The sequence below is a fragment of the Strix aluco genome, chromosome 4 (genome assembly GCF_031877795.1).
Source record: "Strix aluco isolate bStrAlu1 chromosome 4, bStrAlu1.hap1, whole genome shotgun sequence".
Lineage (NCBI taxonomy): Eukaryota > Metazoa > Chordata > Aves > Strigiformes > Strigidae > Strix > Strix aluco.
In genome coordinates this window covers 128,984,708-129,011,954 of record NC_133934.1, presented here as the reverse complement: position 1 = coordinate 129,011,954, position 27,247 = coordinate 128,984,708, and the positions used below count along the sequence as shown (strand labels likewise).

Genomic DNA, 27,247 nt, shown 5'->3' with positions numbered 1-27,247 from the left:
ATTCAGTGCCACGCTTTTCAGCTCTCCTATAAATAACGGAAATGCTCTCATCTCATTATCAAAGTGAAAATGCAAGATGTAAACAAAACAACCCATAAATTTTCTAAAATGTTCTGGTCTAAAAATCCCCAGTGTTCATACTAGGGCATTTGATCTTTTAAAGAATATATTAAAACTGACAGCGTCTCTCTAATAGCCTGACTGCAATAACTGGAACAATGATACAATTTTGTTTTGACTCACTGATACTGCGTGTTCATAAAAGAAATGCACATTACAGTAGGATTGCTTCATGCTCAAGGGTGGGTACTGCAGACAAGGAACTTTCCCAGGAAGAAAAAAACCTGTCTATAAGCAGCCACAAATTTTTACAAGCAGTCACTGGCATCAAGACTTCATTTCCTCTGGCTTAGAAAGTCTAAGTTCCTGCTCCATTTCTTTTCACCAAAACCAAACGCACAGACAGTAAGAATTGGTAAGAGCGGCATGAAGAGTTGGTCAACTCTTACTCTATTTGTATCTTAGAATGATGAAAACACCTTTAAAGTTTTAAAGAAATCTTTTCGGTCAAACTGATACAGCTATACCTCACGTTTGGGTGGATGCTGGTTGGTGTCAAGGTGCTGTTTTATGTCACCCTCCAGTGACCAGGAAAAGAGCAGCTCTTGGCATTCTCTAAGCTTCCCGAGACACACTAGAAAGCAACTACTATAAGGAGGAGGAGATTCAAGAGTAAAGAATAGAAAATCCAGGATCCTTCAGACGGCGATTAGTGGTTTTTATGCCAGCCACAAGACTACTTAGCTGCCTTTGGCGGCTTTTAATACAAGTGACACAGGGACCCAAACCAAATTCAAATCTTTGATCCTTTTTTTTTAATTAAAAAAAAGGAGAGAAAATTATTACCCCACACCATCACTATATGTATTATTGGAAAAAAAAAAAGACAGAACACCACTCACATGAGTGCTGGCATTACTTGTATCACAGTACTGCCCAGCACCAGAGATCCCGACCAGCAGGCCATTATGTTAACAACTATATAATGGTATAGAACGGTCCTCAACCTTCGCAATGGTAACACACAGCAGGCCAACATCGCTCCCTCCATGCCCCACCAGCCTCAATTTAACCCACTCCCTCCGCTATTAGGGGTGCTGATGGGCTGGGGACTACCCTGCTATGCAAAACACATCATAAAAGGATAAATTCCTCTCCCATGACAGGCTGAGAGGTTTCCCACAGAGTTTATCTCGTTTATGCAGCGGGCAGTTGTTTCTTTCTCTTAAGAAAACACAGGCTGACTTTCCCTGTGCCACAGCTGTTGACTCTCGCAGAAATCAAACCGACATACAACAGCCAGCGTGTCAGAAACACCTCAGCGGGGGGGTCGGCAAGGGGAAGGTCTGCTTCGGGGAAGGGGCCTGGAGGAGCTGCCTGCAGAAACGCCGTGGGAAAGGGATGGAAAATTGCCCTTCCAGAGCACCTCTCAGCACCAAACTAGTAATATTATCAGCGGCCTCGAAGCGAGCGGCCCAATTAAGGCGGCAGAGACGGGACTTTTTTGGCGAGTAGTGGTGATGGGGTGAAGGAGGAGAAGCAGCCTCTGACAGGAGGAGGAGAGTCTGCTAAGCACACACCGTCACCTGGCAGCATCTCCGCACAAAGCGGCGCCGAGGGCAGGACAGGACCACGGGCACCGTCTGGACGTGGGCCCGGGCAAGGGGGGGGGGGTCGGCAAGAGGATCCCCGGAGGCCCCTTCCAACCTCATCCCCCGGCGGGACGGGCGAGCAGACGGCAGGGGAAGGGACGGGACGGAGGAGGTCCCTCAGGAACCAGGCAGGGCAGGGGCACCGCGCGAGCGAGCGGCCAGACCACCCGGGAATGCTGCCGGGGGTACCGGAGGCCGCAGAACGGCCTGAGGCGCAGGTGCCGCCCGGCGCCCCCCACCCCCCCCACCGCCGGCGGCGGACTGACCTTGCGCAGGGCGGGCACGAAGAGCCCCCGCCATTTCGGGCCGTTCTCCTCGCCGAAAAACTCGTACGGCTGCGGCGGCGGCTGCATGGCGCCCGCCGGCGGCTCCTCCGCATCGGGGCCACCCGCTTCGCCGCTCCCCGCCGGCTACGGCGCCCGGGGCATGGAGTGGCGCGGGGGGGGGGAAGAGGAGGGGGCGCTGAGGGGAAGGAGAAGCCGGCGCTCGTCAGGGCCGGGCCGCGCTGGGGCTGTCGGCCGCCGCTGGCTCGCTCCTCACCCCCCCGCCCGGGCGGCCATCACATCCGGCGCGGGAGGGGCCGGGCTGCGGGGCCGCTCCGCCGTGCGCTGACGGGGCGGCGGGTGAGGCGCCCTCGGCCCCGCTCGCTGCGGGCCGCTACCGCCGCCGCCGCCCTCCGTGCGCATGCGCGGCCGCCACCATGCTGCCCCTCCCCGCCCGCTGCCGCGGCGCCCCCTGCCGGGCACGGCGCGGGAAGAGCCCTCAGGGCCGCGGGCCGCCCACCGCCCCCGGCCAGCCCGGTTCTCCGGGGACGGGCAGGGCTGTGGGACCCCCCAGCGCTCGGTGATGGGCACTACCCTGCCACAGCATCGCCCTCTCCTGCCTGTGAGGCTGCCAAGGCGTAGAGCGACTCACCCTGCTACTGCTGACGGCTGCTGTGCGGGGCCTCTGGCTCCCTCATGCCTTCCCGCCTTCCTGGAAACAGCCTCAACCACAACCACCGTCGTGGGAGAAGGCATCAGCTGAGGTGCTCAGGAACCTGCCAGCAGCAGCCTTCCTACCTCCAGGCAGTTTTCTTCCCTCCCCACAGGCTATTTTCTTTCCTCCCCACAGGCTGTTTTCCTCCACAAGACGTTTTCCTCCCTCCCCACAGGCAGTTTTCCTCCCTCGCCCAGCAAACGCTGGCTGTCACTGTTCTGTCCACCCCCTGAACAACCACTCCAGCCAAACTTTCCCTCCTTTCCCTTCCAATGGCAACATATTCAAATCTCACACCTTATATATTCCCCCGATCCCTTTCAAGACTTGTCTACAAAGGGAGTGGATAAATCAGAAAAAAAGTGCCTTTCTGCCAGCACAAGTGTGATCTTATGACAGGTTTCCCAGAGGAGACAGGCGCTTGCAAAGGCAGCGACAGCTTTTGCTCTGTGGCCTTAACTCTCCAGCCGCATCAGAGCAGTTTCCAACAAAATATTTATTTCTGTGGGAAGACACTTGTTCCTCAAACCCAAAATGTGAGCAAAAAGAAAAAGGTAATCCCCAAGTGCAACTTCAGAGTAACTGTAGTGAGATCCACGAACCTGCAGTCTGGACAGCCAGGATGCCTGGCGTGATGTTCCAGGTTGGGTGAGCTCCTCAGCCAGCGCTCCACCCTCTCCTCACAGCCCCAGAACGCCCGTGTTCTCCAGGATGTGACATCCCTCTCTTCTCCAGACAGCCTGAACTGCTCCAAGGTGTGGCAGCGGTGACCGGACACAATGAAGGGCCCTGAAGGAGCTGGTTTTCCCAAGAGCGACCATCCAGTAAGTCCATGGCATGCTGCACTATATCATTTCTTCACAACATTTTAAAAAAAAAAAGATATAATATGCCATACTCTCCCCGGAGTTTAGGACTGACACTTACAGTTTAGGATTTACAGGACACTTTGGGCAAAAAAAGCGTGTTTGTCCAAAGCTGTCCTAATGCATTTATTCAGAATGTCAAGAATTACCATTCCACCTGCCATTACAGGTCCAGGTCAGGCTTAATTAAGACTGGTTCTGTCTACTGCACACATACCGGTGTGAGAAAAAGCTGTGAAGTGTGGTAAGAATTGATAAAATACAGGTACTTTAGGAAGACAAATTTGGTCACATGTGTCCCCCACAAAATAAAGTAATTCCTATTACACAGAGCTATATCCTGCCTAATTCAGATGAGAATTAGCAAATACCAGTGAAACTTTTCTGCAAGTCAGGAGAAATACACAGGCTTTACAGCAATTAGAAAACCCCATCACGCTATTTTAAACATAATAGAGAACACACAGTTATTAAGCTATCCAAGTGAATTAGACCCTTTTGGAAAATTTATTCATACATTTTCACACTTCATGGGCAACAAGATGTATGTTTGAAACCCATTATCATAGTTCTCTGAAGTTATTCCTTTAAAAAATGTTTATAATTTTATCTCTAAAAATATAAATATTTCACAGAATGCTACATAAAGGTTTATAATTTAAAATCTTCAGTTAACCTCCACCCCAAAATAATCATCTCCTGAGAGTAAGAAGCACAGCAGGCTGCACAGTTAAATGTTCTGACTTAAGATTCACCGTAGTATACGACTGCTTTACATTTTAATGTTCTTTATTCTGTTAATACATGTTAGGGCCACACCTCGTGTGGGAGGAAGTTGCTTTTGCAATCCTTTTGTAGTATTTACTGTTGATAGGCAACACTTCTGGTGGGGAGTGAAGATATGATTGTTCCATTGTGAAGATACAACTTGTACACAGCCGTATGGCATTTTAGCATTTGGAATATCTGAGTCGCTGTCTATTGTGGCTAAGAATGACCAAAGCTTATCTCTGAAGGGCTTATTATTTGAATTTCCAGTTTGTGCTTATACGGGAGTCACTCTTCTGGTAAAGTAGATGTCACCAGGGCAAAAAAAAAAAGAAAAAAAAAAAAAAGGTTAAGCCCTTTCTCTCTCAAAAGCAGCTCAGCTCTGTACAGTAAAAACATCAGCTAGCACGCCTGACCTCCTATGCTAACACACTCCCTTCATGCATGTGGAGAGGAGTAGAGAAAGTAACTTTAAAAACAAGATGTGTATGGCAAATTGCCTGGTAGCAAACTACCCACAATTATCTGTATTACCCAACATCCTGTGAACATCTGCTTTAAAAGTATTCTCAAGTACTTTCTCCCTGGGGCCACATAATTCTTTTTTGTAGCAATTATGCAGAACACACCGAGATTCTCAGTTAGCTCAGTACTAAACTTGTTTAACATCTCTCTCTAGTTTAAAACACGCTCTCCACACAGACTCTCTTCCAATATCAAAAACTTCAAATGTCAGTAAGGGTTTAGAAGCGTAACCAGCACTTTCTAAGCTCCCCTCTTGCCAGCCGTGGGGGAAGTGGGAAGCCTTCCTGACTCATTGCTGTTTGGGCTCCAAGGGAAGCAGTGTGCAACATGACTCAATTAAGACAGGTTTCTGTAGCTTCCCTCCTTTCACATTTGCTTTTACAGCGACCATTTCCACTGGATTGCTCAACATGCTGTGCAGAGATAAGCTCCTTTTGCACTACCAGTATTCAAAAGAAAAAAAACAAAACACAAAACCACTGAAGTCGTTTCTGATCAGTGCAGACTTCCAAGATTTAAGTTAAATGAAAAATGACTGGTTATGTATACATTTTAATTTCCGCTGTATAAAAAAAATAGAGACAGCAATCAGATAGACAGCATATCTGAATGGCATATCTAAATTGACTTGGAGTTGGTAATCCCTTGTTAGGCTTATTTTTCTGTGAAATACTCTACATTCATGCAGAAGGCTCTGAATATTGTTTTCAGTCTCTGACAAAGCCCTTAATTCCATATCAGCAGAACCCTTAAGCCGGGCTTATCCTTCTATCTCCATTACTTTAATGTAAGCTAGGGGGCTGTAGACTCCAAACGGATTTCAAGGGAGTCTGAGACAAAGCACACAGAGAACCACCCCACGCTTGCAGATTTTCAGAGGACCGACAGCCTCTCCAGAGTGCGAGGAGGAGACAGCGTTTAACCCGGAGGCGTGGGAAGTCTGTGTGGGCAACCCCACCACAGAGGCTCTTCCTGCTCCACCTAAAGGCTGCTATGGTCGGAGAGACCCTCCCGTTGTGCTGGGCGCCAGCCCCTCGGCCGGCTGTTCCTGCTCGGGTGGACAAACCTTTCCTGCCAACGGGGCTGTTTGCTTCTTTCTTGCAAACAGCTGTACTGCCCCAGGTCTTCCCTGGCACAGTAACTCCTTTATTCCTGAAGCTGGGAAGTTGTGGGCTGGCAAAGCCAAACATTTCAACTGCTGGTTTTGCACTGCGCTGCTCTACCAGCGCTGATCTCGCAAGCAACACGTTGCCTGTTTTATCTTTGTCATTAAAGGCTGCAGAGTTCATTCAATGCAGACAAGCTGCTACACAGACGAGAGGGGTAAACCTGCACCACACGTCAATTGTTCACAATTCAAATCTTCGCTTCGCTTCATCTGCAATCATTTTTGCGATGGCAAGGGAGGAGGTAGCGGCAGGAGAAGGGGCATTTCTGACGTGAAGAACTCTGCTTCCAATATCTCCACTGCCTCCATCAAATACAAAGTCATCTACCAAATTTCCGTCAGTGTCCAGTGCTTGAGCTCTCACTCCAGATGGACCCCTGCAAAATAAAGGAGGAACTCACCATTAGAAACAAAATGTTTTCTGAAATCAGAAAACCAATTCTGTTCCGACCTTGTGGAGTTGCCCAGGGAAACAGTAAGGAAGGCAAGCTGTGGAGTCAAAGCCCAGACAGGCTTTTTTGGGGGAGCACAGGGAAGTTTAGCACTTGTGAGTCAGAGTGGGAGATGTCTCGCAGTCGTTACGGTAAAACGAGGGCAGGTAGCCAAGCAGAGAATCTCCTGCATCTTTCCTGGTTGTGAAGTTACTCTCCTCCCCACACACACAAACATGCCTTCTCTTTTCAAAAAGGAAACCCTTTGTTCTGAAATAGCAAGCCTTGTCAAACATGAATTTCATGCCAATGGTATACTGCCTGAGCTGGCAGTAAACTCCCTTTTACCACGCTCAAGCTTTTCTTAATTCTGGATTTCCTCCCTGCAAATGTTTGGACAGTTAAACCCACCTCCATGTACCTAAATGCCTCATCTTTCCTCACAAGTCTCTTCAGTTCCTTAGTGTTTCTGAACTCCTTTGAATTAGTTTCTCTCTCCACACAGTAAAAAGTTGAATACAGTTTTATTGAGACGATTAAACTAAGTCAATATTCACTCACTAGCAACTCGCAGTCTGGCTTCTCCTCTGAATTTCATTAGTGGTTCGCTTGCTTTGTGAACTCAGATTATGTTCAGGCTACTGTACGTGTCACTAGGATAACGGGACTTCTTCTTTTTTGTGAATATGTCACAACTGTGAATTTCAGCCTACGGAGAGCGTAGAAAGTCACACAAATACAGAATCACAGAATCAACTAGGTTGGAAAGGACCTTGAAGATCATCTAGTCCAACCATTAACCTAGCACTGCCAGTTCCCATCTACACCATATCCCTCAGCGCTATGTCGACCCTACTCTTAAACACCTCCAGGGATGGGGACTCTACCACCTCCCTGGGCAATCCATTCCACTGCCTAATAACCCGTTCTGTAAAGAAATACTTCCTGACATCTAGTCTAAACCTTCCCTGGCGCAGCTTGAGGCCATTCCCTCTTGTCCTATCGCTTATTACTTGGTTAAAGAGGCTCATCCCCAGCTCTCTGCAACCTCCTTTCAGGGAGTTGTAGAGGGGGATGAGGTCTCCCCTCAGCCTCCTCTTCTCCAGACTAAACCCCCCCAGTTCCCTCAGCCGCTCCCCATCAGACCTGTGCTCCAGACCCTGCACCAGCTCCGTTGCCCTTCTCTGGACACACTCGAGTCATTCAATGGCCTTTTTGTAGTGAGGGGCCCAAAACTGAACCCAGGAATCGAGGTGCGGCCTCACCAGTGCCGAGTCCAGGGGTAAGATCCCTTCCCTGTCCCTGCTGGCCACGCTATTTCTGATACAAGCCAGGATGCCATTGGCCTTCTTGGCCACCTGGGCACACTGCTGGCTCCTGTTCAGCCGGCTGTCACTCAACCCCCCCAGGTCCCTCCCTGACTGGCAGCTCTCCAGCCACTCCTCCCCAAGCCTGTAGCGCTGCTGGGGGTTGTTGTGACCCAAGTGCAGCACCCGGCATTTGGCCTTATTGAAACTCCTACAGTTGGCCTTAGCCCATCGCTCCATCAAACTTGCCTATACACAAGCAAACACAAAATAAAAGACCTTCCTGCAGAAAGTACTGAAATGCTTCTATGCTTTGGTAGAGGAAGGGAGTAGCTACATTTGCTGCTGTTAAAAATAAGAGATTTAACAAGCCCCTGGGTGTTACGAACAAGAAAAGTTTTCTTTACCTGAGTACATCATTGATGGTGACCTCGGGGATGAACTTCTGAAGCTGCTTCACCTGTGCGCTAAGGAAACACGCTCTGTACATTTCACTCAGTCCGTAGGACAAGTTTCTCAGCACGAGCTTCCATAACCCACTGTGGTGAGAAAAAAAGTAAGACCACATCTTGCACAATAAATGCAGCCATGTCAAACGAGTGCTAAGAAGGCAGCAAATGCAACTGCATGGCAAAAGTTCCCATTCCCAACATCAGTGACCTGATCAATGCTTCCTACTTGAGAAATACGTTTGGCCTTCCCTGCTGCAACAAACCTTGTTTACAGAGCTGTCGCGTTGCACTTAATTCTTTCTCTGAGAATTAACTCTGAACTCCAGTCCTTCCTATGCCCAGGGCTTTTCTCTGGTCCAGTCAAATGTCAACCCACATGCAGGAGGGAAGACAGACTTTTTTCCACAATCATTCTGAAAAGATCACCACACTCCTAAACCCCTCAGCTTTCAATCAATGAATCTTGCTATGTCTTTGCAAATCTTGTTTGCTTGTTTTGCTTTCCCCAAGTCTTCCAGTATAAAAATCTATAAATGATCAAGAGGCTTTCACCTCTAAACTTTACTTTAATAAACTGCATTAAGTTGAGCTGCTTGCCAAAAAGCTATTTTCCAGTTCGCTGACCTGTCTTTTAGCCTTTCCTGGGATTCTCCCCAATATTGTCACATTCTTTTTCAAGTCTAATTTCTAAAATTGAGCACTTGGTAGCGGTCTGTCCAGCCCCTCAGAGAGAAGCAAGCTTTCTCTCAACTTCTACAGATATTTTGTTCATTTATGTTTGCCATTTTAGCAATGATTCCCAGTTCCTCTCATGCTTTCTCAGTTTCCCAGCTGCATTCATGGCCCTTAATGTATTTCCTAGCACTTGGACATTCTTTAAATGTGTATTGATGGTCTGACAAAGTTTAACGCAGCAATTCAAACCACTCTGTGTTCTCTCTTCTAAGCATCCTCTGCAGGTATTTTAATCACACTGTCTAGGTTGATTAAAATATTACACTGCGCTGGACCAGAACCAACCCTGGAAGAGCTCCACTAGCAACAACATGGCTCACCAGAACCTTCCGATGAGCAGCCACATTCTCAGACCAGCTGAGACATGTCTTGGTAGTTTATGAAAATTCAAATATTAGATCACATGAAGTCAAATGTCTTGGAGAAGTCCACCCTTATCAGCACAACTGTCTTTAAACACACCAAAAACTTGGCAAAGGCAGGCTTTTTGACAAGAACTTGCTTCCGTGGAGTCACAAGCTGATATTTAAATAACTGCGTTCAGCAGACAAAAAGGCAAGATATTACCTGTATGTTACAGCATCTAAAAAGTCTCCAGTGCTGAAGTCAAACAATCTGTAGCCCTCTCGCTTAAAGGCCAGTACTGCATTAGGACCAAGCCAGACACTGCCATCCATTCTGGGTGTGAAATGAAATCCCAGAAAAGGGAACCGAGGATTGGGAACCTAAAGCAGGATATGACAGTTATTACAACTGTTACAAAGCAGATCAGAGAAACAGCCACGCAACCACTCAAGTCAATCAAGGAAACATGGAAAACATCTGTGAGGAGAAAAGTACAGACATTCACAGTTTATTGTGTGAGAGAGGGAATAAAACAAACTAAAACACAGTAAAGGAGATGTCCTCCCAATGAATGGAAATAACTATTTTTAAATGAACAAGTGAAAAAGGAAGTAAATCTGCCATTTTATTTCCAATCACTGCTACAAAATTTGAGTCATATAACCATACAATTGGCTCCCGCACTGATTTTTCTGCTTGTTAATTGCGCAGTTAAAGCACCTAACTAATTTAAAACACGTAGGAACAGAGCGGGGCCAAGTAAGACTGCATCTTAGGTAAAAGCAAAACAAACAACAGAAAAAAAAAAGTACACGTGATTTCTCAGGATATAAATCAACCCACAACAAAACCAACGACACACTAATGCTATTCACCAGTAGTAATTATACTGCAATAAAATAGGTTATAAAATATTAGGAAAACCTCATCATTCCTGTATTGCTCAAAACAACATGCAGTTAGTTAGCAAACCTGATTAATGCTAACAATAAGTATCTGCAGTTTCTTTGTTTGCGAATGGGATACAGTGTAATTGTGTGCAAAGGCTGAAACAGAAACAAGCTGTCTATACACAGATACAAATATTAAACAAGCACACCTCTTCACGAGCTGCCACTTCAACATCTTTAGCTATTTACAAAAGGTGACTACAGAGGTGACTGTTCTAGTTGGAAAATAAGCAAGTATTGGGCATTTCTCAACAAGTATTGTTATGACTAAAAATTGCTTCAAGATATGTTCATTTTCTATATTCAGTGCACTGTTTTTCCTGTGAAAAATATGCTTTTAATATTTTCAAAGATTAGTGCAACCAGTTCACAAACTACATTTCATTTCTGGTAACGTACCACTAAGAGTCGCACAATTTTCTAATCTTATTACCACATTTGGCCATAACAAAAAATTTCAAAGTGTACAAAGCTATGAAACAAGGCTGGAAGGTGCCCTCCCATCCCAGCCAGTTCCTCCCTCCCAACCCAAGACAGGATCCTGAATCATTCCCAGGTGGGAAGAGGTCAAACACCCAATGCCCAGGTTTCCACAGTTTCCCGAGGGCGACCTGCTCAGCAGGCAAATCCAGGTTCATATTCAGAAAAGCAGTATTTCAATAAATTTGTCATTCAGGGCAGGTAATTTCATTAATTAACTGGCCTATGCTGGCCTAGGAATTCTCTCTCCTTGCTTGCTCGCTTCACTTTCGGTCTGGCATTGCTCCTCTTCATCATTTGTCTATATTAGATGGTAGGAACCTTGTCCTTTTCCTCCCATGTCTATTTTTTGTCATACAAAGTAAAGCTAATTCAAAGATGAGGTTGAGAGGCAAATATCTAAATCTGAGCTTTGGGTATTAGCACACAAGATTAAACCCTACACCTAAGCAATTAATTATTTACTGTTGTTCCTCATTGACCTCTGAATCCTGCCTAGGATTTTATAACATAAAGAAAGAAGTCAGGCTTTTGTGGGCATGTGGCTATCATGCTAAATGTTTCATTCCTTCCCTATTAAAAAAAAACCCCAAAAACCAACAAAACCAAAACACAAACAAAAAAACCCAACTGGCAATAACTTCCCACATGGTACTTCTACCTGTTCCTCAAGAAATAACAAAAACAAGCTGTCCTGTCAGAAAGCAACTGAATCTACGTCCGCATGTTGTACATCACTATCTGCAGGCTAACAAAAATAACCATGTAATATTGCCCTTATTTCTGTAGTTTCAGCAGTTCTTAGAGTACACTATGAAAGACAAACAAAAGAGTACATACCGGATAAATATTTCCTTTAACCATATAGCACTTTTCTGGTTTTAGCACCAAATAGTCTCCACGGAAGGGTACAATACGTGGTTCAGGGCTGCAGCCACTGATCTCGGACAGGCGGTCTGAGTAAAGTCCTGCACAGGTCACAATGTGCTGACAGTAGATTTCCTCACCCTGTGGAAGCAAAAACCAAACCAAAACGACACAAAAAGTCAACAGATCTACTGAAAAACCACCCATCACCTACAAGCCTTGGGAAAAAAAAAGAGTCAAGACCAGAAAACCACATTTTCAAAAGGAGGCAGAATTGTTTCATTTAATTCTTTAGACTATTCTCCTTTACTCCCTGGAGGAGAACTGTCCTAAAATGGCAATTCATTGGGCAGGTAGGAGCGGAAGAATCTTTCTAGAAAAGGGACAGGGAGGGGAAGAAAAAACCAGAATTAAAAAACCCCCGTGTTATCGATTCTCAGACTACCTTTAAGCTTATTGTCCAGGGCAGAGGCCTAACGCATCAACATCAAAGACTCTGCCCCTCCAAGGAAACCAAGCGTCTCCCTGGCCAGGGCTGCGGCGGGTGCGTGCTCCGTGGGGTAGCAACAGCACCGCAACGCGTTCCGTTAAATAAAGCTGTTCACAGATTTCGCCCCACGCACCGGCAGCGGTCATCCTACTGAAGGGTAGCTTATCCAGAACGCTATGCAAGTTCGTAGCACACGGTTACAGAGAGCTTGTTAAATACCTTACCATCTAAATAAAAAACATTACCATCTAAATAAATAAACCTCACCACCTAAATAAATAAACCTCAGCATCTCAATAAAAAAAACTTTACCATCTAAATAAATAAATACAATCACAAACTATTATCTAGCAAACTATATAGCTCACAGTATTTGTTTTCAAATACTATGGGGTTTTTCTTCAACTAAAAATGTTTTCGTAAAAAGAATATTTTTTTTTTTTCAAAAATCAGTATTTGGTGAGAGAATCTAACAGATTTTGGAAGCTACTTTTTAATGAAAGAGCAGAAATAGAACAAGAAAGCAGCAGCACTAACTTTAAAAACTACTGGGGGGGAGTGAGGTTGGGTTTTTTTGTTTGTTTGTCTTTTTTTCCCCCCTCCCAAAGATGAGTACAGGTAGTCTCTCCTGAAGGTGAAAAGGTTACAACTACAGTGCCTGTCCAGCATTAACTGACTTGCAGGAACAACATCAGTATATGAACCCATTTTACTAAATTATCTTGTTGCTTTCTGATGACAAAATGATTTTAAATGCCTCCTTATCATTTTTATAGATGCCAGAGACCAAAAGCAAACATGAAAATAGGTGTTTCTCACCAAATAAGTAAGTCATTAAAGGAGTCCTTGGGACCAACAAGCATAAGAATGTGCAAATAAAGAAGATAAGGGACATACATAGTCAAACCTAAGTTAGGCAGCAGAAAGTTATTTTTTAATTATTACTCCCAGTACACAGCAAAATCTGAACATGCTCATTGTTAAAATTGATTGCAGTTGTTTTATAAAAGCAGTCCTAGATGACAGTGACCATGTTACTAAACAGCAGCTTTTTAACTTTTTTTTAGAGAGCTGATTAATCCACCAGAACTTAAAAATTCTTAACAAAAGGAGAAACAGCTTCCTATTAAGCAATTAAATCTTCAGCTTAGTTCTTACCTTTGAGTTCCTAACAATGACCGGGTACTTTAGTCCTGTGATAGAATTAGACAAGAGAAGGAATTAATAGAACACGTAACAGAAAACTGACAGAATGAGCAGCTTGTCATGATGAAGGATTTTTCCACATGAGTATCTTCAAGCTGTGGAGGAACTACTGTTGGACAGAACTGATGTTGTCAGACATAACTGTATTTATGAATTAACAGCGGGTTTTTATTCTTCCATATGTGTACCAGCACAGATCCAACCTGCCTTCCAGGATAAAGAAAAAGCACTACCACAAGAATACACATACAATATTCCGCTAAATCTGATTTTAACAGGAGAGAACAACCTTCTTCCTCAATTTTACTATCACTTTCTTCCATCAGCTTTAAATGTTGCAGCTGAAGGGTGACCTTCCTGCAAAAACAAAAAAACAGTGAGCTTGCTTAATAGTCTCACTAACATAATTTTGTGTTTTGTCTCATCCCTCTGAGACAGAAAGGTTCAGAAATGTCATTTCAGTTAAAGCAAACGTGTTTTGACCAAAATCTTTGGCAGGACTGTAGAAAATGGAGGGTAAAAAAACTGCCTTACCATCTTCACTTTCTGAAGAACTTTCTTTAGCCATCTCCATGTTTGTCACTTCAAAATCAGTCAAGATGGTCCCACCTGCTTCCCGGAAGTCTTCAGCGTAGGACTGGGCCACTTGTTTATAATTCACAATGCCGGTATGTGGAGAATCAAGGGCCATCAGACCCTGTATTAAGATACAGGGGAACAGTGAAGGCTGTCTGTGGGCTTTGCTCTTCAATACAGAGAATATTTCACCTGGAATAACGTGCCTTGCTGTTGAGAAGGGAGTACCACTGTCTCCCCATCCCTGGCTGCTTGCTCCTCGCCTCTCCACGTGCCAGCTCCAGCTTTCACGTTTGCTGATGACTAATATGGCAAAAACTACTTACGGTGGATTAAGTAATCGTGTAACTACAGCATAAATGAGTCTTCCTGACAGAGCGCTTAACGATAAAAGAGGTTACCTAACCTTGGCTTTAGCTAAGTTGTCCTTATTTTTCACTATGCAATTCCACCTTCCAGCGGTCACTTGGGAGCTCTACCCGACGCGCGGCTGCTGCCAACGCCTCCTGCGAGGCCGAAAGGCGCCGTCTCAACACCTCCTGCATGGCACGGCAGAGAGAAAAGTCTCTTCTGAATAAGACAACAGCCCAAACTTGTCCCAGCAGAAAGCAAGGTTCAAGTCCAGTGCGTAGCTAGAAATTTTAATCTTTCTCAGAGATGTTTTACTATCTTTATACCAAAAAGGCTCAGTTTCTCACATAATTTTTATCATGCTAGATGGCATCACAACATTTTCCTAGTTCTGGCTATAAAATAAGGATAGTAGGACTGCTTTATCTCAGAGAGATGCTGCAAGTGTAACTACACTAAAAGACTGTCAGCCACTCAGATACCACAACAGGGACCATTTACAGGACCAGGACAGCCAGAATGGTTGGTAAAACTGTTTTTTTACACAAACCCTTTCTCTCCACCTGATACACCATGCAATGTTGATAACACCATTCAAGTTCCCTTTGCTTACGAGGAGAGGACTCAGTTCAGGAAGCCAAAGCAAATGAAGTAAGACCCATCTGAATCTACTAATTTGCAGAAGTAAACACTCAGCTGGATCTTGAACAGGCAAAGAATGTTTGAAGGACCGGATACAAAATGTTTATGAGGAAAAAAAGATCAAAAAGATTCCTCTCCAGAAAATTTTTGTCTGTACCTACAACTCATAGGCAATGAGTCACGTAGCCACAGCAATAGCAAGCTGCCAGATGAAACCGTTTGGGGAATTTATACCCAGTTTTTCCTTTCAATCAAAGATATACTAAACAACAACAAATCTGTATTCCATAAACTACTCACATTTCTCCTGCTGTGAAAATAAACAAGTTGAGAAGTGCTACATAACAATCACATGTGTAGGAAGCAAGCGGATTGAAATTGGCTTGATCTAAATCCACACTTACAGATGGGAAGGAATTTTCATTGCTGCACTATCAAGCTTTACTGTTAAGTTAAATAATTTTAGTGGGCAGGAGCGGAATCATCTCAGCATAAACTCAGATATAGCAGCTCTAACCTGGGCAAAGGAAAAGCTGCCCATCAACCACAAAAACATACAAGCAAGCACCTGCAAGGAGAAGAGGAAATAATTAAAGATTAAAAAAAAAATAAAATCACTCATTGTCATTGGTGAGAGAACTGGGTTTTTTTTGTTTCTGAGCATATACATCGGGGAGGACAGGGCTGTGTAAAGCTGGGAAAAGGTTGAAGTTTGAACAATTTCTAGGCTCTGTCCATTTGCCTATAAATTCAGTCCCGCACAGGGGGACTAAGGGACTATAGAGTCTCCTACTTCAGCTCACATAACTGATCCCTTTTGTAGGCTGCAAGTGAAATGGATTACCTGCTCTCTAATTAGTGAATGCTGGCCCCTACGAACAGCCAGCACCTCACGTACAATTAGCGCAGCAGCAGCTCTTTCCAGCTTCAGCACACGGAGAATGGATGAACTATGAACTGAGGAGCAAGAGGAGGAGAACGGGGCAGCAGCAGAAACCTGGGGTGAAGTTAGTGTCACCAGGAAAGATTCTGCAGGGTCACCTTATGTTGTGTTACACCTGGTCTGAGCTATATGTAATGGCAAATGCATGTGAAGGATTGGGCTGAGCTAAAAAGTTCCAGAAATAAATGGACACATTTATTTTTGTTGACAATTATACTTCTGGGTTTTCAGGCTCTTTTGAACTTGTCACCCATGCAAATTACCTCAAGGCCAGAAACATATTTATGTGAAATTAAAATATAATGTCACCTGAGAACCTGAGATCTTATACGCCAAATAAAAGTAAGCAAATCCCTTACCCTGCAGAAGGGTTCTTTCGCTTTTATTTCTTTTGCTCCAATCAGTTTCAGATCTTGAACGTTGTTCTGCAGCCCCCTTTCATACAGAGCTTTGAGTCTTGGAATTTCATCTTGTTCAACGGCTACAATTAGCTTCAGAAAAGATAACAAGGCAGACCAGTGAGCAAAGCAGACAAAGCCAGTTCAGGTTTGGCGTCAAGTGCAAGGTAACAAGCAAGCAATAGTGAATTAGTGAACAGCGAATTATATTCAAGGGGGGGAAAATGTGGTTTGTGCCATTAGTTGCACAAGGTTCTATAAATACCTGTTATTACTGAGAAAGCACTAATCTACTAAGGAGAGTGAAAAACAAATGTTAAACTGTAGTGTAAGTTACTATCAATGGAGAGTATTTGCTAAAAGTACCATGAGACTACAAACCTGAATGTGAAAAAAAGAGAATATGATTTTAAAGAGCCACTGGGATGCTTCCAAAAATAAAACTGAACTTAACCCAAGATGTACAAATCTCAAACAGTCTCAGTAAGGACGTGTTCTGACGTGGTATCTAAACCAAATTGTGCCAGCTTCGCTTCATTTGACCACGTAGTCAGCTCACAACTATCACAAGAGATTTATCCAGGCTATGAATTACCTGTGCCAGGTTTGCACAGACCATGCTACTTCCAGGCCTAGCTCAGGACTGGCAACACAGAGACACTCAGTTCTCCAAGCCCGGGGCTTCTTTATGTAAAATGAGCTGTAAAGCCTCATCATCATCTTCCCTTGGAATAAACACGGCTGGGGAAGGTGACACAGAACGAGACAAATTCAGTGTCAGCAAAGGACCAACGATGCTGCTGGGTCAAGCTCAAAACCGACTCCTACAGAGCTGTCTTGGTGCTTTTTGTCGAGAGGAGGCTCGTCAAGGCAGGTGTACTGCTGCACAAATCCACAGTGCCATCTTGTGACCAGTGCTGCAGCGGAGGGAGCCCAGCCGGGCCAGGACAAGGAGCACCCACCAACGCTGCCCCAGCCAGGGATCTCCGCTCTGCACCCCCGAGCTGGCGCAGACCCGCACCCAGCTGCCAGCGGGCCTGGAAGGGGCGCTTGTCACATCAGAATGGGTCACTTTTAAGAGAAAGGCTTGTGCTGTCCAAGGTGTTTCTCACTGGGGCAGTGAGAAAGTCGGGTGATGGTTTAAAGTGACCCAAAGTGGTTCAGACAGGAGTTGAGTGTAAAGAACTGCAGAGGGACCTTTGGGTGAATGAGCAACTAACAAAATGACAGATGAAATTCAGCGCAGATGAACATGAAATGATGATCATAGAAAAAGCACTCCCGGCCTCACGTACAAAATGATGGAACCCAAGTCCAAATTTATCACTCAGGACCAAGATTTTGGGGTTAGGATAGATGATCCTATGGAAACATTGGCTCAATGCCTAGTGACAGCTGAAAAGCTCTAAATTGAATGTTAGGAACAACTCGGAAAAGGACACAAAGGGAACTCTACTACTTCACTGCAGAAATCCAGGGTCTGACCACACCTTGAATGCTGGGCGCAGTCGTGGTCCTTGTATCAGAGATGAATTAAACTAGAAATGGTTCTCAGAGAACGAAGTCAGGGTGGAGAGAGTCATGAAAAAGCTTCTCAAAGAGGAATGACTAAGCAGAACTTAAGACTCACCAGCTGGAAGGGACCACTTTGGGGGAGGAGGGGATACAATACAATTATGTGCAACTTGGAGAGCGTGAGCACAGATCAACTGTCACCACCTCTTCCAAGACAGGAGCTAGGGGCCATCGGATGAAGCTTGTAGGAGGCAGTTTGAAAACGATGTAACTTCATGCAGTGAGTTGTTGATCTCTGGAACTGCTCATCAGAGTATACTCTGATGCAAAAGCTTTTAATTGAAAAACGCTTGGAAGAGAAATCCACTGAGAGTCACCACAGACAAAACCGATCAGGCTCAGAAAATAATTGAGCTGAAAATAATTGGAAGCTGGAAGAATTAATCATTTGCTTGTCCTGTTCTCATTCCTTCCTGGGTCTCTGTTTAAAGACACTTCCAGAAACAGGACACAGGGTTGGGTAGACCCCAGGCTGAATCAGTACAGCCACTCCCCTGTCCCCAGCATTTCAGGTTCTGTTAGTGGAGGTAACACGGCATAAATCCATGTAGCCGGGTCACATCTGGAGCTGTTTTCAAGTCACCGTGTCTCTTCAGAGCCCGCTATGCCAAGAAGCAAGGTGTGCATGTACCGAGAGCGTTCCTTGGAACTACACAGGTGCCCCTCCACTGGGCCTGGCTTCCACCACTACCTGGGATATTTCAGCTCAGCTCACAGCTAAGGAGGATTATTATTTAGGCCCAGAAAAGAAACCGATTTGAGTTGCCGGAAAGATGAAGACAAAAAGGCACGTTCATCCTGAAGGCAGTGTTGCAGAAACTCATCTCTTGGGATGAGGCGATTCCAGCAGGGACAGGGAAGGGATCTTACCCCGAAATTCGGCACTGGTGAGGCTGCACCTCAATTCCTGGTTTCAGTTTTGGGCCCCTCACTCCAAAAAGGCCATTGAATGACTCGAGCGTGTCCAGAGAAGGGCAACGGAGCTGGTGCAGGGTCTGGAGGGAACTGGGGGGGTTTAGTCTGGAGAAGAGGAGGCTGAGGGGAGACCTCATGGCCCTCTACAACTCCCTGAAAGGAGGGTGCAGGGAGGGGGGGATGAGTCTCTTGACCCAAGGAACAAGCGCCAGGACAAGAGGGAATGGCCTCAAGCTGCGCCAGGGCAGGGTCAGACTGGCTCTTAGGAAGGATTTCTTTGCAGAAGGGGTTGTTGGGCGTTGGAATGGGCTGCCCAGGGCAGGGGGGGAGTCCCCATCCCTGGAGGGGTTGAAGAGTCGGGTTGACCCAGCGCTGAGGGATCTGGTGGAGTTGGGAACGGTCAGTGTGAGGTTCATGGTTGGACTGGAGGATCTTCAAGGGCTTTTCCAACCAAGATGGTTCTGTGATTCTGGGAGAAACACCACAACCAGACCTACGCTATACATTACAACATACATTATACAGTCTGTTTCCAAAGGTAAAGTAAGACCACAGAGCAGTTCCTCTACCTTCCCACACCGTTTATACGGTATTCCCTTCTGGTCACAGTACTCGTAGCAGAGGGCTGCACCCTGCACACACAGCTTAGCTTTCAGAGAACCAGGTTTGTAGTAAATTCCGCTGTGAATCACACCACTGTTATGTCCACTCTGGTGATGAGCTAAATAGAAAGAAAAATACGTTATTAAAATACACATTCCCGTGATTGGTTCATACCTTCATTACTTCAGCTGTCAGAAGAGCGAGCAATTTGAGGTCCTGCCCTAAAGCAGCATTACAAGAGATGCTCAAACAAGATAAGTGCACAGCAAACATGATTCCTCCCTTGGTCTCAAAAGGCCAGAAAAATACTGACACAGCAAGACCTAGTTAATAATAAACCATCACAGCTTGCAATGTGCTGAATCAACACGATTAAAAAAAAAAATCACAAGTTTTTCCTCCAAGAGCTATAAAGGCAGGCCAATCAATTCAAATTTTCTACATGTCAAAACTAGTTTTAAGAAATTCAGTTTTTAAAATGAAATGCATCCTTAAAGGCCACATCTAACACAGTGTCTGTGCAATCCTCAGTTTCTTTGGGTGTGCCTGGTAGACTTTTCAAGTATGTGTGAACTGGATTAGGTGACTATTTCCCCTGTGTAACTAAGTAAAATAGAGGTGAAAAATATTACAAACATTTTTACTGAAGTAATTTGGGCTGGTTCTCCCTCTTAAGGTTGACTGCCAAAGGTCATTCCTGCTTCACACTCACACAACTGTTAAGAACTTCATGGTGTCCCATCTTGGGGATAAAAAGCCACTTTGTATCATACATGTAACATCTCAAGAGCAATGTATGGCCTGGCAGATGGAGTTATTTAAAGAGCTTGGGCTCACAGGTCTCATTCTGAGTTAGCCACTGACCTGATCCCTTGGGGTTGCTCCCACCTACACTGAGTGACTGCATATCTGCGTAAGCACTTGGTGTGAAAAGTCTGCTCACGATGAACTCGTACCTGAGTGAGCCAGAAAAACTTTCAGTGAAGCAACAGGGCTCACTCTTCCTTATTTCAAAGCCAGGGCAGATGCCCAGGTGCAGAGTGCCTCCAGATTTCCTGTGTAAGCAGGCCACGCTGGGAGCTGTGCCATTTCTCTCCGGCTAATGACGGGTCAGGAACTAGCGATACCTTCCCCGTTATCCCTGTGTTAGTTCTTTGCTTTCGACCTCCCACGCAAAGGACAGCACCTCCCACAGCATGTACAGGGATATCCCCAAAGACGGGGCAAATGACTGTGGTTTACAGTTCTGGCAGTTAACAGGCAGGTGTAGACTTTGCCCAAACCAGCAGCACCCAGACGTTTTTAAGCAGCTCTACTTCCTGACCCTCTCTCTCTCCCCACCAACCCTCACTGTTTGATTTTCACTCTTCTCCTCGTGCCCCACCAAAAAGCCGTCCCGGCGCCATTTCTCCCCTCACCCTCTCTGCCTCCCGCTCATGCAGCACCGAACAGGACCTGTCCTTGCCCCTCTGCAACCTGCACTGCTCCTTCCTTGAGCCGTGCCCCCTCCTTGTCCCGTTCCCCAAAATCCCTGCTGCTGCTGGAGCCCTGCGTCAGTAACATGTCGCTTTCAAAGGATGAAGCGGCAACGTTCAGTCTTTCTTAGCTTGGTCCTAACTTGAAGTCCCAGCAGAGAAGCACAGACTAATGATAACTCAGCTTCTCCACTGAAGGATGTTTTCTTGGGCGAAGGGAGGAAGAAATTCCCCGTCAGGGCTAAGTGAGCAGTGCCTGGAAATGAAGATGCTCTCTCTGGGGTGGAATCCATCACCCACTTCAGCGACAAGGGCAGATTCTCTTCCACTGCCGCTCGCCCACCCAAAAGCAGAGCTTCCCTTCACGTGTATGTTCATGAAATACTGAAGTTTTGGCGAATGTGTGCTTGAGGAAAGCTTTCTGATAGACACCGCTTAACCCCAGACACACGGGGGAGGAAGACACCCCAGCACCATACCTAGCTCTTTCTCCTTCTCCAGCACGGCGAAGGCGAGCGAGGGGTGCCGCCGGACGAGCTCCCGGGCCGAGGCCAGCCCCACGATTCCCGCGCCCACCACCGCCACGTCGAAAGTGCTGCACAGAGACAGACACGGGCCGTCAGCTCACCCCGGGCAGCGCCTTTCCCCGCCCGCCCGCCCGCCCCGGCCGCTCATGGCCGCCCTCCCGCCGTGAGGGAAGCGCTGAGGAGTGGGGGGCGCGGGCAGGGCCCGAGGCGGCCCCGCCGAGGAGGAGGAGGAAGAGGCAGCGGGGCTCAGGCAGGGCCTTCCCCCCGCTCCCGCTCCGCGGCCTCACCTGCGCTGGCGGCGCTGGGCCCGCCACAGCGCCGCGGCCCCGCCGCCCGCCCGCTGCCGCAGCAGCAGCCCCGCCGCCGCCATCTTAGGGGCGGCGATACCCACCGCGCCGGGCTCCTCCTCGGCGGTGGCGGCGGTGAGGGAGGGCTGGGCCAGGCCGGCCTCCGCGCACGGTTCGTCCCCTTGGCCCTTGGGGACAGCCCGGCGGGAGGGGATCCCGGGAGGGCGGAGGGGCGAGCCCTGAGGCGGCGGCTCCCCTCAGGCGGCGGCGGGGCCTCCCCTCAGGGCGCTGATGCCCGCGGTTTCCCCTGCAGCCGCCGTTCCTGCTGGGCTGACAGGGCTGGGTTAGGCCTTGGGACGGGCCGCCCGTCCTGCTGCCTCGGGAACAAATAACGTCTCCGCTTCCCCCTCTCTCCTTTTCTTCAAGAACACGATGCTTTTGGGAAAAGTTGTGCGGCCGGCGTGCCGCCTAAGCAAGCTGCCGCCGCCGGGCGCCTGCAGGCACTTCTGGGGATGGCTGAATGCCGTGTTCAACAAGTAAGAGGGATGGGGTGGGCACAAGTCGACTGACGGGGCCCATGGACCCCCTGAGCGGTTTGGGAAGCGGGGAGCATTCAGTCCCAGGGCTGCAGAGAACATCTGCTGTTACCAGTGCTCTTCTTTTCCCCCAGATTGTATCTTGGGGTTGTTCCTTACCAGTTCCTAGGTACAAAGCCATGGCCTTCGTGTGCTTTGCTCCCCTCCCCGGGGTGGCTGGGGAAGCCAGCAGTGTGGATTCTTTCCCTAAATGCTGGTCCCTAAATTTGACCCCTAAATGCATTTCAACCACTAGCACAACCATGCCCCCTTGGTTGAGAAAAGCATCTAACCAACCCATCGTTTACAACATGATCCAGCCGCACGAGGGTTTCACATTTACTTTTATAAGGATAAAGCCTTTCTCTGAGACTCTTTCTCTGCCCATAACTTTTGCCAGTAATAGTTTTATTTATGTCTTCTAGCTCTGGGGAAAGGGTTGCATGGTGTAGCTGTAACAGGGCAGGATGCTCAGCCAGACTCTTCCAGGAGTCTCTTCCAAGTCTCTCCTTCTGTTTTCAGCATTCCTCACCAGGCTAAGAAAGATACCGATTTCCTGAATGGACCCGAGGATTTTAGCTAATTGCTGAAGTGTGCCTTTTTGAAAAATTGTAATTGCTGAGGAAAAAAGGCTTCAGGAATGACATACATGTGACAGGCAATAAGAAGTTTTTATATAAGCAAAATATGTTTGGGAGACAAATTGTTGTAAAGGCTTCTTCTGGGTAGAGAAAGGCGTTTTTTATCTCTCCCTACAGACATGGAATGAAACAATCATAAGGGTTAAGTCAAGCTGCATTTGTATTCTTTTTTTAGCAAAAGCATCTGCCATACAGAACAAGTTAAAAAAACCCTCATGCCAGACTGATTAAGAACCAGCACGATCCAAATAATTCCAGTAAATCATATTCTTATTTCTGACATCTTACCATGCACATAACCAAGTATTTGTTGCACAGTGTTACTGTCATCGAGACAATAAATCTGCCACCTTACAGAACGTGTGTGAATGCTCTTTCTGTCCTGGCAGAGTGGACTACGAACGTATAGAAGCCGTTGGCCCTGACAGGGCGGCTTCAGAGTGGCTGTTGCGCTGCGGTGCGCTGGTGCGCTATCGAGGCTATCAGAAATGGCAGCAGGACTACAACGGTCTCCCAACGGGGCCCTTGGGGAAATACAAGATTGAAGCGATTAACGCCACTGAATCCTGCATCATGTACAGAGGATTTGACTATTTGGGTAATGTAGACACAGCTGTGCAAAGATTATACGGAATGGTCTTAGTTCAGTTGCATCAAAATATGAACAATCAGGTCGTTTTCTCGTTCCTTAGTAAGATACAGAGAAATGAAATATTTTTTCCCCTTAAAATCACTCTACAAATATTCAGCAGTTCCTAAGGTTTTGCTGGAGGTGTGGGGTGAAGTGGAAGGATATTGAGAACTTCATCAGCCCTTACCTGAAGTGACTGTAGCACTAAGGAAGTGCAACAGAAATTTGCTCTCTCGTTGAGTTCATAGTTGGTAGCAAAAAGCACTGCTTTAAATATTCTTTTTCTTCTAAATCAAGTGATGTTTTTGGTGTCTGTGAAGTCATAGTACTACTTGTTCTCCAGGCATTTATGATGTCTTCAAAGACCAAAAGAAAGTAAGCTGTCAGTTTCTGACAAAAAAAGAGATTAAAAAAGTGTTTCAGGTCTCCTTTAAGTAGCCAAAACCAAAATGGGGAACAGACCATGTTATTTTTTCATTGGCAGGGGACCTTGAATTTCATGCATTGGTACGTTCCTAAATCAGAGTCATTGTTTATCACCCAAACTTGTAGAGTTTTTTTGTTACTTGCCCATGTCTTAGAATCTTACCAAAAGGATCCAAACCCTGGGGTTTTCACATATTTGAAGTACCACGAAGGGACTTTGGAGGTTCATTGTGTGTTGCGGCCCCACTGTCTAAAGGAGCGTGTTGCTGCGTGGTTTTGGAGGCAATTACTACTTGGAGAACTTGACAACCAGTACAGGTTGTTCTGGTATTCTGAAGCAAATACTCATTTTTGTCTTTGCAGATGGTCTCGAACATGTTACAGAAATCAAGCTGCAGAAGTGTATTTACATACAGGACGAGTGTCTGCAGAGGCTCAGCGAGACGAAGAATCTGCAAAAGAGTCTCCTCCAGCTGCGGATCATTTCCTGTGGGAACGTCACAGATAAAGGCATCATCGCGCTTCACAGGCTGACGTACGTGAGCTGCTGAGCTCTCCTTGCTTCCCGCCCGCAGTTTTGGGGTTACGCTGAGTGGAAGGGCTGAAGGCTGAATGTTTCTGGGCTGTTTCCGAGGCGTGTGGGGCTGTGGGATGGCTGGGTTTGGGGGGCTGACCTGAATGGCAGCCTGGCAGGGGTGGCACTGCCACTGCAGGAAATGTTTCTTCAGGTGTGGTTGAAGACGCTTGTGGGTAGCTCTGAAAAGAAGATTAACACCTTTTAAGGCTGGTGTCAGGGAGCTGGGAGCTGAGAAGGCCGGAATATCTGCTGTGGTATGGGCATCCATAGCTGTGCTTCCGCCTTCAGCGCCGAGCACAGCATCTCTGAAGGAACTTGTGCGGCGTTTGTTACGGGTGAAAATAGTAACATGGTAATGGTTTAGTGACAGATCTATTAAGTGACGATCTATTAATGACTAGCAGCACTTAATCATTAATCAATTTAAAGATTTACAAAATAATTCGGTAAAAGATGTTAAAGTAGCAACTTAACTACAGATTTGAAAATGACAAGATTGAGAGCGGTCAGTGTGAGGTTCATGGTTGGACTGGATGATCTTCAAGGACTTTTCCAACCTTGATGATTCTGTGATTCTGTGAAGATTCACACTAACTTACTATAAAGTATCCTAAATCAATATACATATATGTGTATATTCATAAACACAAGACGTACAAACGCAAAGACAGACGAAAGTATTTGGATCCAGTGAAATACGTGTGTCCCCACACTCGTGAAAGTAACTGTGTACACCCAAACACATCGGTAAGCAGAGAGGGGGGTGAAAGAGAAGCCAGCTCCAAGTTAAAATTTCCCTTTCCCCAAGGTTAAATACTCACAACGCCTCGGCATTCCTCACGGGCAATAACTGAGACTCGAGAGGGTTGACTTGGCCCCAGGCTCCCATTGGCCCTGTCGGCAGATGGTACCTCAAGGAGTTGGTACCTGAGAGGGTCCCAGCACGGGGGAGATGCTGGTCCCAGGCCGCTGCGGTCCAGGAGAGCTCCGAGGGTCCAACTTGGTGCCGCTGTTTATAAGGTCCAAGATAACTGACATTCCTCGGGTAATTTTCACTCCGGTCCAGCTCCAACAACGGGGCATTCTGGTGTCTTCCGCCAGTTGCACAACAACTGATGGGGGTGTGATTCTGTTCCCGTTCTCCGCTGCCAGGGAGGGCAGAGCCAGGCTCTCCAAGGGGTGCCTTGGTGCTCCGTTAGCTGCCATTAACGGTCCTTCTCTCCCCAGGTCCAGGGGTGTGTGGCCCTGGAGGGGGTTAGAACCTCACCCAGCACCATCAAGGAGAGGGTGGGGGGGAGGAATTACACCACTGCAGCGTCGACGGCTGCACAAATCAGAGGAGGATGCATGCTCCCTGCCCATGCACAACCGCTGCAAGAGGGCTGAACGTGGGCAGCTTTCTTTCACGCTGGCACACGATAGGGTTTTGCTTGAGAACAAGCAACGATCACTTTGGTTTCTGCTCCTGCCCTGCTGCAGCTGCTTCTCAGGACAGGATTTGATGGGAGCCTCTTAACTTTTATTGTCCTGTTGCACCATCGCCGTGGCCTGAAGGCTCTTGGGGCAGGTCTGGGCACCGTCCGCAGGCGCTTTGGTGAACTGTTGGGTGTTACACGGAGTTACCGACGTCTACAGACGGGTGATGCAGGTTTCACCCTACAGAAAGTTACTACTCAGGAATTTCTATATTAGTCTGTTATTTACATTACGCTAACTGCTGCTGAATTGCTGTTATTACATACTATTCAATATAAAGGAAGCTGCACAATGCGGGGGGTCCAGGATCTCTTTGAGCTGTGTAGGATTGAGCTTACGGTGAGCTAAAAGCTTTAAGTGCCCACTTCAGAAAAAAACTTCCATTAGGACCAGTAACCTTTTAAAATAAAATAACTATGGTAGAGTAATCCTTTGTCTAATTCCTGTGTCAACAGTTTAATAGGAGTTGCTGACTTTTCTTTTTTAAATATTTATAGGAACCTTGAATATTTGTATCTGAGTGACCTTCCCGGAATAAGAGAGAAGGAAATGACTGTTCGTGTCCTTCAGCAGGCACTGCCAAACCTGGAGCTGGAGCTGGATCTAGAATAAACACAACTGCACGTAACTGAGATGTATTTGATTTCATATCAAGTTAAGTTGCAGACGCCACTGTATTTCCAGGTATGGAAATAAGCCCGGATTTCCCAATCCAGCCTTAAAAGCTGGATGCAAACTCGTATGCGATTCAGTTTTATTAAGCTTCAACTATATGATGAATCAACAACAGAGAGGGTAGGCTTCTGTGCGTAGTCTTTTTTTTCCTGTTTTTATAGGAAGCTGTTAACACATCAGTTAGAAGTTTTCAAATATCTTATTGCACGGAAATGCTTGTGCAACACGACAGCGGGAGGAGTGTCGGTGTTGTGACCCAGCGGTGCTGTACTCTTGTATCGCACGTCGTTGACGCTGTGGCAGCGAGAGCTGTTCGCGCTCCGAGGATCTCGCCCAGTCGGTGGGTGATGATTTAATAAAATAACTTGTGGGCTTTTTTTCTGTTCTTCTTTCAGTGGAGCCGTCCACAGGCAGCCTGAGCTCTGTAAGCACTGAGCCGAGGAGCTGAGCATTGCTCGGGTTGTGGAGAAGCTGGTCTCTTAGATGGGCCCTTGTGCATGTTTTTGCTGTACGCTGGCACGGGCTGAATTAGTTCTGTGCACCTCTTTGGGTGCGGCCGCATCACTCCTAAATAAGAGAGTGATTCATCCTCAGGAAGAATATGGCATTTTTAGTCAGATTCCTAGCTTGAGGCACAGGGGAGAGGAAGGCAGTAGGCAGTGGCTCCCTGAAAG

At 46.6% G+C, this 27,247-nt stretch overlaps 3 protein-coding genes across 6 annotated transcripts in view; 1 reads left to right on the top strand and 2 right to left on the bottom strand.

Moving 5' to 3' along the window:
• The window catches only part of SOS2 (SOS Ras/Rho guanine nucleotide exchange factor 2), a 54,752-nt gene extending 52,385 nt beyond the window's left edge, over positions 1–2,367 (bottom strand). Inside the window, exon 1 of the mRNA XM_074821177.1 lies at positions 1,979–2,367. Coding sequence (XP_074677278.1) covers positions 1,979–2,065 — 87 coding nt within the window. The 5' untranslated portion in view covers positions 2,066–2,367. The remainder of the gene's footprint in view (positions 1–1,978) is intronic.
• A 1,252-nt stretch (positions 2,368–3,619) lies between these two features.
• Positions 3,620–21,665, bottom strand: L2HGDH (L-2-hydroxyglutarate dehydrogenase). 2 transcript variants are annotated; one of them, XM_074821171.1, is made up of 10 exons: positions 21,573–21,665; positions 21,238–21,353; positions 19,250–19,401; positions 16,152–16,283; positions 13,815–13,977; positions 13,233–13,267; positions 11,558–11,725; positions 9,510–9,667; positions 8,163–8,294; positions 3,620–6,394 (listed from the first exon to the last, which is right to left on the bottom strand). In XM_074821171.1, the coding sequence occupies exons 1-10, from the start codon at positions 21,653–21,655 to the stop codon at positions 6,199–6,201; spliced, it is 1,335 nt and encodes a 444-aa protein (XP_074677272.1). In that variant the 5' UTR covers positions 21,656–21,665; the 3' UTR covers positions 3,620–6,198. The 2 variants fall into 2 exon arrangements, with proteins under 2 accessions (XP_074677272.1, XP_074677273.1); XM_074821172.1 differs by lacking the exon at positions 3,620–6,394 and adding an exon at positions 7,035–7,157.
• Positions 21,577–26,948, top strand: DMAC2L (distal membrane arm assembly component 2 like). 3 transcript variants are annotated; one of them, XM_074821176.1, is made up of 5 exons: positions 21,577–21,707; positions 21,999–22,108; positions 23,178–23,386; positions 24,209–24,380; positions 26,396–26,948. In XM_074821176.1, exons 2-5 carry the CDS (start codon positions 22,005–22,007, stop codon positions 26,508–26,510), a joined length of 600 nt encoding a protein of 199 aa, XP_074677277.1. In that variant the 5' UTR covers positions 21,577–21,707; positions 21,999–22,004; the 3' UTR covers positions 26,511–26,948. The 3 variants fall into 3 exon arrangements, 2 of the variants coding, with proteins under 2 accessions (XP_074677277.1, XP_074677276.1); XM_074821175.1 differs by having other exon boundaries at positions 21,602–21,744; XR_012622880.1 differs by lacking the exon at positions 21,577–21,707 and having other exon boundaries at positions 21,902–22,108; positions 26,396–26,582; positions 26,735–26,948.
• Positions 26,949–27,247: the final 299 nt, after the last annotated feature.